Source organism: Echinops telfairi, unplaced genomic scaffold, assembly GCF_000313985.2.
Source record: "Echinops telfairi isolate 266 unplaced genomic scaffold, ASM31398v2 ScPeMD7_7356;HRSCAF=8355, whole genome shotgun sequence".
In the NCBI taxonomy this organism is placed as follows: Eukaryota; Metazoa; Chordata; class Mammalia; order Afrosoricida; family Tenrecidae; genus Echinops; species Echinops telfairi.
The window spans coordinates 177184-187928 of NW_022111256.1; the positions used below are offsets into that span (position 1 = coordinate 177184).

Sequence of the window (10745 nt, forward strand, 5' to 3'; positions counted from 1 at the left end):
TGCTTGACACAATGTATGTATGTATGGATTGTGATAAGAATTGTATGAGCCCCCAATAAAACAATTAAAAAAAAAGAACCCCCCCCAAAATAACAACAAAATGAAAAAGACAGTATAGGGGAATATAGTATTCTAGAAATTAGTATTTATGATGTGTCAATCATGTGGGAAAAGTTTGATTTTAAAAAATGCTGGAAGACATAAAAAAATAATAGAAATAATTATTTCTATGATAGGAATCTGAGCTTTTATTTAATTTCTAAGTTTCTACAATAAACATGCTCATTCCTTTTTTTAAAACATCATTATTTCTTTCACATTCCTTTACTATGATCATGTCAAATGTTGTGCAATTAGTCATTGTGTGTTGGCCAAAAAAGGGAAGAGAGGGAAGAGGAAGCACGTATGGAATTTATTGCTGTAAATCTAATTTGGTTTCCCTTCAGCGCCCAAAGAGAAGACAAGTGCTCACCAAGGCAACCCTGGTTTTCCCAAGCAGCTTCTTGTCTCATTGCTGATATTGCTGTTGCTGGTGGCAATCGCCTTTTTAATTGCTTTCATCAGTAAGTATTCCACTTGAATTGAGGAATTGTCTAATTTCCATGAAAAGAGGGTATCTATTAGATATTGACATTTAACAATGAGCTTATTAAAAATCTGGAGAAGTTTCCTCTGAGAGAGACATAATTATTGGGAGCATACAGGGGACTTTGAGGCTTCATAGTGGTGCGGTGGTTAAAGTGCTTGTTTACTAACTCAAGGTCTGCATTTTGACCCCCGGGGCTCTGTAGGAGAACGAGAGGACGGCCTGCTCTATTGTAATTCTCAGATTGCACACTCTGCGTTAGGGTCACTAGGAGTCAGAAATTATTAGACAGTAATACGTTTGATTTGATTGGGGATTTTTTTTCTTCACCTGCCTTTTGTTATTCTGTTTAAAATTAATGGAGTCCATCCTATTTACGATTTTTAAAACTAATGGGGTGTACTCTATTAAAGAGATTGAAGAACATATGTGTAAACATGTGTGTGTGTTGTTGATTAAATCTTTGAGTACTATCTCTACATTAGACAAAGTACCCATAGAGTTAAAAATTAATCTGTATTACCTTAGTAACATTTATTAAGGCCAACCCTGTTTGAGGACACAAAAGTAGACTTTGGGATGAGCAAGTGGACCAAAGGACACTATCAGGGAGAGTTCCCCATTGAATTTTCATCTGATTATTTTTGCCATGCAGATTATGTAAAGTCTAAAACCCAACTTAGCAAATAGGCAAATTTCTGCATATCTTGACCTGCAAGAATTTGGCTAGTTTTTTCAAGATATAAGGCAAGTGTATATTTGGATAGATTATATTCATGCATGTGGTCATTCAGTAAGCAGTGATGGGCAGCTAGTATGTATGTTAGACATTGTGGTCAACTGGAAAGGCCAGCCAGAGCCCAAAAACCAAACAACCCCTGGGTCTCAAGAACTACAGAGGATGGTGGTAGAGGTAGCCAAATGAACCAGTGGTTACATGTAGTAAGTGCTTATTGGAAGTTAAGTACAGGAGACTTGAATGGGCTTCCCAAATGAACTGACACCTGGACTCAGTGAAGTAGGGAGTGAACAGCAGGTCCTGAAAGGAGCTATGTGGACATGGAGATGTGAAAGAGCATGGCAAATTTGGGGCATGTAAGTATGGATGGAAGGAACATAAGGTGCTAAGTGAGCATCTATGAGATGAAGCTATAGATAAAGGAAATAAGCAAGGTTCAGGTCATGAAGTTCTAAGAATTCAATATTTTCTTTCCTGAACTGATTGTATCAATTATCTTAAATTTTTTTTTTTAGTAAATTACTTTATTGGGGGCTCTTGCAGCTCTTATAACAACCCATACATCAGTTGTATCAAGCATATTTGTACATATGTTGCCATCATCATTTCCAAAACATTTTCTTTATACTTGAGCCCTTGGTATCAGCTCCTCTTATCCCCTTCCTCCCCTCCCCTTCCACCCTCGTGAACCCTTGATAATTTATGAATTATTTTTATTTTCATATTTTACACCATCCGCTGTCTCCCTTCACTCACATTTCTGTTTTCATCCTCCTTGGGGATGGGGGTTGTATGTTGATCACTGTGATAAGTTCCCCTTTTCTCCCCCTTCTCCCCTCCCCCTTCCCCTACCCTTATGGTATCGCTACTCTCATTATTGGTCCTGAGGCATTTATCTGTCCTGGATTTTGTATTTCCAGAACTCTTATCTGAACCAGTTGTACCAGTTATCTTTTGGTGCTTAAAAACCCAATCTGAGTTATCGTGGATGAAAATAGCAACACTTTTAAAATTATGATTCTGTGGGTTGGCAATTAGGGCTAGGCTCCGTTGGGTGGCTGGGCTCACTCCTGCCTATGCAGTCAGATGCCAGTCTGCTAGGCAACTCGGCTTCTGAGGTTGGGTTAGATATTGGCTGCAACAATTAGGCAATGATTCAGCAGGGTAGCCTGGGCTTTTTCACATGGAAACTTTCAGGCTTCCGGGAATGAAAATGTAGGTAAACAAAGTCTCTTGAAACTTGAGACTGGCACATTGTTACTTCTGACACATTCTCCTGGCCAAAGGAAGTCATGAGGTCAGCCCAGTACCAAAGCGTGAAGAAATAAACCTCACGTTTTATAGGAGAAGCTCCAAAATCACATTAAAAATGTGTCTACAGGAAAGGATGGAGAATTGTGGCAATGTACTCCACGTGTTACAGCCATGTAGAGCTATTGAAGAATTTTGAGCAGGAGAGTGACACAATCAAACATGAATGATAAAAATAAACTTTTAGTGGGTGAAGGGAGATGTCAGATAGTGTTAGACATGACAAAATAATAATAATTTATAAATTATCAAAGATTCATGAGAGTGGGGGCAGGGAGGGAGGGGAAAATGAGGAGCTGATACCAAGGGCTCAAGTAGAAAGCAAATGTTTTGAGAATGATGATGGCAACAAATCAAATGTACAAATGTGCTTGACACAATGGATGTATATATGGATTGTGATAAGAGTTGTAAGAGCCCCCAATAAAATGATTTTACATATATGTATGTATATATATATATATATATATATATAAAGTTTTGACCGAACAACATGGATACATGGATAAAACTGGAGACAAAGAGAGAAATTAGAAGGCTAATTTATGAATCCAATTGAGAAAGAGTAAGAGCTTGCGCTAAGGCTAGCAATCGTGAGAGGAAAACAGACCTATTAAAAAAATGATAGCACGGAAGTAGAATCGAGGGAATAGATCTCCTGTGAATCCTTAGTTCTGGGGATAAGGGAAGTGTGACTCTAAGTTTCTGCCTCGGTAAACATACAAACCATGAACTTATCCAGAGGTAGACAGTACAGGATGGGTAGAAGATTTGGGCTGGAAGGCAGAGATTCAGTTTGGGACATGTTTGTATGTGACTGTGGGAACTGCAAATGGACATAGCTAATGGAAGGCATAGTTTTGTGAATTTTCAGAGAGAAGCCTAAGCTTTGGAAGTCCTGTATTGATAGGTAGCACTCGAAGCGTGGTAGGTAATGGTAATGGTAGGTAATCAATGTAGGTAGGTGATAGGTAATGGTAGGTAATCAATGTAGGTAGGTGATAGGTAATGGTAGGTAATGGTAATGGTAGGTAATCGATGTAGGTAGGTAATAGGTAATGGTAGCTAATGGCAGGTAATGGTAAAGGTAATGGTAGGTGATCAGTATAGGTAATAGGTAATGGTAGGCAATAGGCAATGGTAGGCAATGGTCATGGTAATAGTAGGTAATCGATGTAGGTAATAGGTAATGGTAATGGTAGGTGTAATAGTCTAGGTACTTTGGAGAAACAAATCCACAGCAACTCATGTATAAGAGAGAGTTTTATGCAAAGAAAATGTGCATCACGAAAACACCCCAACCCAATGCTGCCCAAGCCCACAAGTCCAACATTAACCCATTGCCAACACCAGTCCACAAAGTCCTTCACCTCACAAAACAGAGGCAATGATGCCGACTGCAGGAGGAAAGCTGAGTCAGTGAACGTGTAAGCATCTCAGCACTGGCAAGGGTCTCCACACGGCTGCTCCAGCACCCAGGGCTGCATTGGGATAGATCCATGCGGCTTCTCCTTGGGGATGTCTTGGAGGAAGTCAATCTTGCAAGCTGAAGCAGGGAACTGCTAAGGCAGCTGCACCCGATACAACCATCACAAAGCAAGAGACCCGAGAACTAGAAAGGCGAGGCTTCACCACCCATTTATCCCTCCGCCTTTCAACCAGCACCACATGTGATTATCGGCCAGGCTGGCACAATTAATTAACTCAGTAGGTAATTGATGTAGGTAGGTAATAGGTAATGGTAGGCAATAGACGATATCATTGAGGGAGAAGATGTAGTTTTAAAAGAGGGATAAAGCTGGAACTCAGGAATTTCAAAGAGGTGAATGGAGGAATACGAGATTTTATCAGGACATAAGGAGCAGCAGCAAGAGTGATTAAAGCAAACGCAGAAAAGAACAGTGTCTCAAGAGATAAAGGGAAGGGAACTAAACCCCAAACAAACGAACCAAAACCTCTCATCTAACATATGCTGACTCATAGCGACCCCACAGGACTGGGTAGAACTGCCTTCGTGAGTTCCCGAGACGGTAACTCCTCAGGCCAGCAGAAAGCCCCGTATTTTCTCCCTCGGAACAGCTGTGGTTTCCTGTTTGCTGACCCTGCAGTTAGCAGTCCAGGCTTAGTCACCACCACATCACCAGGGAGGAACCAGAATCCAGCATTCAGGAAGGTCGAACAGGAACAGAACCAGTAAGTGGGCTTCGGATGCACCCTCTAAGATGCAGGTTCCCAAACGTATCGGACCTTTAAAAACAAAACAAAACAAAACAAAATACAACTTACTCAGCACCCTCTTGGGAATGAAAACCTTTTGTACGATAGCCCACAGTCGAGGTTAACTCGTAGATACCTGTATTTGTAGTGTCCGTGCCTCATTCTAGCGCCAAACAGGGGGCAGCTTTACCCACCTGGGAAACGCTGCCCGAGGGATTACCGACAGACAACTCATTGCAAGGGCAAAGTTAGTGCAGTGGAGGAAGCAGAAGTCAGAATGTGGTGAGTCAAGCAGTAGCTAGAACCCAAAGAGGGATAGAAAGGGGGAAATTAAGTGTCTAGAGAGGATGGCAATTTATTTTTTAATGGGAGAGACCTGAGCCGATGAGTCCTGGACTGGGGAAAACCAAGACATTACGAGGAAAAGGGTTATGTGGCCGGGGCTGTTTCTCCAACCTCATCCAGAATTCCGAGGATTAGCTGACTTGTTGCCCTCAAAGCCCATTGTTGGTACATACTTAAACTGACCTCAGGATGTTTGATTACTTGCCCTTCCCACCCTAAGGTTTAGCTCTTATCTGGATTCTACCCTTAGTGCTGAAATATAATAAAATTGATTCTAACAGAACTGTGATGTGCTTCTTCAGCAATCGATCAACCAGCTATTCCTGAAGGAGTCTCCTGTTCAAACTCAGTGAATTAAGATTATGTTGGTGGTGGAGTAATGAGAATTCTCTTTTCCACAGCCCGGATCTCGCTAGTCAAGTCTTTCTAGATATTCTTCCTCTACATTATGCAAGAAAGTAAAGACCTGACACTACCAGGGAATTGAATGGCCTTTATTCTTTCTTCCAGTTTTCTTTCAAAGGTATTCTCTACTTCTTAAAGAAAAAAAGAAGCCAATAGAAGTGTCGTATAACAAAGTGAGATGTGAGAAAATGAATTCGACGGTGAAAGGTAAAAATTAATACGCTTATAATTTACCTATATATACTCTATAAAAGATCCCAAATCAATATTTCCCATTAGAATTCTAGGTAGCTGATCCAAGAAGTTGAATTGCATGATTATTTTAAGCAATACGTGTAAAAGCATGTAAGAGCTAAAATTCATAATCAAGAAGGAGAGGCTTAATGGGAAAAAGTTTACAATGCTTTAGAATTTATTCAGCCTTCATTTCTTTCTGAAATTTCTGTGCACACTTATCTTTTTCTCACACAACAGTTAAGACACATTCTCACATAAAGATTTGATCTGTATGTGTTTAAGAAAACGTAAAATATACATCAAACTTATCTAGAGGAATAATGAAATTATTTTTATAGGGTTTTACTTCTGGGAATTGGAATTGAAGATGTTAGGAAGAGAGAAGAACTTGCAGTTTTTGTCACTTAGTTTTGTTTGATGGTAATTTTATTATGATGTGAATTAATTTTTTAATAGAGAGGCTTTATGAAAAAAGAGCAGACCTAGCTTTCGGTGTCATTGAAATGGAATTCAAGGAATGATTACCTTATATTTTAGCTTGCCCTTAGGTAAGGGAATGGAATCCTGCTAATTCAAAGCCAATTCAGCCATTTTTTTCAATAAATAGTGGGCAATTTTTTGGAAATGGGGTTTTTTAGCACAACGCTAGCATGAGTACTAGTTCAAAAGCTCCAGTTGTTTCTACATTCTCAAAAACTCCTTTGCATTTATTTTAGGCAGGATGGGAAGAGAAAAGGGAATTCTTTAGAAACTGGAAGTTACTTACAGTCTGGTGGAATGAAGAGCAACAGCTTTTGTGTTCTGTGAATTCTAGGATTCTATAAATTCTAAAGGATTACCAAAGTAATCCTTATTTATCCTCATGTAAATTCTCCTTCCATTGTTGGGTACATCCTTAATACCCATCAATGATTTTTAGCTGTTTCTTAAGAGTAGTAGCTGTTATAAACAGGCAAGATCAACCGCACCACTATGTCAATCATTAAAACCTTTATTAAACAGCTGGGCTGAGAATAGGCTAGTGCCTGAACCCTCTGACCCAGAGCAAATAAATTCCATGATCTCTATGGTCAAAGTAGTGAGCTGGCTGGCTCAAGGGGAGGGACACTCTAGCAGTTACATTTTTATCAGGTTGCTAGGGTAATGGGGTTTGGGGGGAACAGCACAGATGCAGGTACCAATCAAGGTCTTACAAGATAGTGCACATTTCTTGGTAATTGGGCAGGCAGAGTTTGGGGATGTCTCCGAAGAGTCAAAGTCTTTATTTGGACAGCAGAGAGAGGGAGGAGGAGAAGGTGGGCATCTGTCAACAGGGGTTAAAGGTAGCTTGAAACAAAATGGAGTTCCTTATGTCAAGCTGGGTTACTATAGTAGGGTCATGCCGCTTGTACATTTTTCTTTCTTTTAAACAGTTTTATTGACATATACTTCACATCTCATACAATTCAAGAGTCCAATCATATTAAAAAGAGTGTGCAATTGTGTTAGTCTGGGTAGACTTGAGAAACAAATTCACAGACACATATATGTGTATAAGAAAGAGGTTTATATACAAGAGCAATTGAAAATGGAGAAAATGTCCCAGCCCAGTCCAGATCAAGTCTGTAAGTCCAATAATAGCCCATAGGTCTGATACCAATCTATATAGTCCACTTCAGACTCACAAAGCACATGCAATAACGCCAAATGCAGGATGATCAGAGGCCAGTGGGTGGAAAGTCTTTGGGTCCAGTGGCATTGTGAGCATCTCAGTGCTGGCGAGGGGTCTCTATGTGGCTTCTCCGGCTTCAGAGGTCTGCATCAGGGTAGGTCCATGTGGCTTCTCCTCAGGGATGTCTCACAGGAAGTGAGCAGAGAGAGAGAAGTCTTCTGCTTCCAAGAAGGAATACTGGATTTCCCAGTATTTCCCAGAATTCTCAGGAGAAGGCCATGCCCACACAGAGGCCTCATTTGTCAATCCAATTGACAGACTAGACCCTACCCCTTCACTCTTAATCCTCAAATTGACAAATGATTATATAACTACCACGGTTATTATCACCACAATCAGTCTTAGCACATTTTCTTCTTTCTTGTACTCATTGTTATTTGCGCCTCATTTCCCTCTTTTTAAAAAAGTAGTTTGATTGACATATACTTTACATATAATACAGTTTAAGCGCTCAGTTATATTAAAAAGATATTTATAATCATCACCAAAATCAATTTCAGAACATTTTCTTCTCATATACATTGTTGTTAGCTCCCCATTGCTACCCATCCTCCCCTCACATTCCTGCCACTGTCCAGTTACTGTCTCTATAGATCTACCTATCCTGGATTTCATATGAAACCACACAAAACAAAACACAACCATACAAAATCACACAGAGCAAACAAACCAAAAAAAGAAAAAAACCCGAAACCAACAACAATGACTAGACAAAATAGAAGAACCACAAACAAAAAGAAAGCAGAAAATATTGGAACCTGAAACAACTTTAAAATGGATCAAAAGGGAAATCAAATAATAGGGTATTACATTAGAACCTAATTAAATCTGCCATGGTTGACTTTACAGTGCTTTCTGTATGATAGCAAAACTATTCACATCCCTCAACTATGGTCACAGGGGAGTCACCCAGATTTTATCCAGGTGGGGACTGTGCAAATGGAATGTGGGCTTCCATTGCTATCCATCACCTTCTGCAGACCAGGTGTTCACAGTTTAAACACTGATACTGTTCCCTCCATCAGATTTGGGTTTTATTATTTATGATCCTGGTGTGTGTGCTTTTTCCATGTGAAATTAGTTGAAGCCTCACTTAGATGGATGCTTGTTTTGAAGATAAGCCTTTAAGACCCTAAAGTTGATCTTTCTGGTAGTTGGGCACCATCTAGTTCTTCACCACACTTTGCTATAGCACTAATACTTTCAGTGATCTCTTCAAGAGGGTGAGCATCTTTTTGGTTTCTACCCAGTTCTTTCACGTAATTCCTGTGGAAAAAACTTAGTTGTTTTGGAAAGCCCTTAAAAATAATTTGGCATTTCAATAAAATGAGAATTTGTGTTTATATTTTCGATGCTACTTAATGATTTCAGATAGACCCAGAAGGAAAGAATATTTTAGTAGATATTTGTCTTTATACTTGATGATGTGAATTACTCATTATTTCTATTTAAAAGTAATGTTGATGTTCTCTCAAAGTAATTCTTTTGTTGGTATAATTATTATTTTTTTAGCAATGAGTATTTCTCTCCATAATGTATCCTGACATTCTTTATAGCTGTGTAAAATTGTATCTTGGTTTTCCACCTCTAAGTTAAAAAGTAAGGTAGAAGGACCAAAGATTTTTTAACTAAGATTTTCATGGTAAGTGATTTTTGTATTTAATTTTGAGAAATCCTTCATTTTTCTAATCACCAGTGAGTATTTAAAGGAAACACCAGGGCAAGTGGCATGACTATGGCTTCATAGGGGACAAGTAGTTTGCCACTCAATATTTTACCTCAAATTCCCTGTAGTATAAGACAGTATTAATAAAATAAGAAATATAGTGGTTCAAGTACAAAGACTGGCCAAGTAATCTGAGAAAATACTAAACCTTATAAAGACATAAAGAAAATTATAATAATACTTTGTAACTGACTTATAAAGTGGATAGTACAACATATGAGCATTTAAATATGGGCTATTCCAAAAACAATAAACACTTAAAGAAAAATAAAACTACTAGTCTTAATTTTGGGCTATTACAGTCTATACAGATTTTGTTTTTTGTATATAGATTTTTAAATGGTGCATTTTTTTTTAATAGAGTGACTCAAAATTTTTATTCTTCAAAATTGTGGGCTAGAGTATGGAGTTTCTTATTACTTAATTCTTATCACTCACTAAGGTAGACATTTTACTATGTTGGTCAAATTAACTTGAATTTCATCAATTTTTTAAACAAAATCAGTTTTTTGGGGTAATATTTTAAAAAACGTTTGTAAGACTAAATATGAAATTATACCCTATACAGTGCATTATTGCAAACTGGATAGGTATGGGAGGGAGCGTGAGTACACACACACACACACGCGCGCGCGCGCGCGCGCACACAGGTTTGAAAAGGATATTTGTACATGGGTATTTAGTTATGCTGCCAATATATCCATGAATGTGGTGGAGCATAAAGTTATGAACGCTTCTTAGAGCACCCAGAGGGGTTGGGTTTCTTGGCTTAGGGACTCAGGACCATCGTCTGAGGGGACACCAAGTTCAATTGACATAACGTAGTCCACAGAGATAATATTCTGCACTTGGCTTTGGTGAGTAGGGACTGGGGTCTCACTGGCCTCTCTCTAGAGTGACAAAGAGGTGTAATACAGGGGAAGGCGCATGGACACAATTAGTCGACTGGGCGAATGGACCATGTAAACATCAGTCTTGATGACCCTAAGACCAAAAAAACTAGATGGGGTCATTGCCACTGCCAACTGCTCTGAAAAGGATCATATTAAAGGTTCCTGGAGAAAGTGGTAGAAAAATTGGAACTCCATATGATGCTTTCTGTCTAGATAGAGACTCATGGAACCCCTTAGTCACCTTCAGGTCTGGAACTGAACTCACTCCCTGAGTTCAAATTGACTCAGCTTTCAGCCAAATAATAAGTCTATAAGGGCAATAATAATGCTAGTGATGTAAGACATTTTAAAATAGTCAGTGACTTGAGATCAAAATGTGATAGTATTTGCTCAAGGTCAACGTTCTAGAGGGTGAGTCCAGTAGGAGGAATGAAAAGAGGAAATGAAGGGAGAAAGTGGGCTGGGTGATGGTACAGCCAGGGGATTACAATGAATGAGACGAGACATAATGTATATGAATTATGGAGGGTAAAACTGACTATCTGCACTAGCCTTTCATCAACATCGCACAATGA

The 10745-nt window shown here is 39.1% G+C and overlaps 1 protein-coding gene across 1 annotated transcript in view; it reads left to right on the forward strand.

Annotated features, from left to right (window-relative positions):
- The window catches only part of CLEC4A (C-type lectin domain family 4 member A), a 16689-nt gene that overhangs the window by 2577 nt on the left and 3367 nt on the right, over positions 1 to 10745 (forward strand). Inside the window, exons 2-3 of the mRNA XM_013006029.2 lie at positions 447 to 563; positions 5709 to 5810. Coding sequence (XP_012861483.1) covers positions 447 to 563; positions 5709 to 5810 — 219 coding nt within the window. The remainder of the gene's footprint in view (positions 1 to 446; positions 564 to 5708; positions 5811 to 10745) is intronic.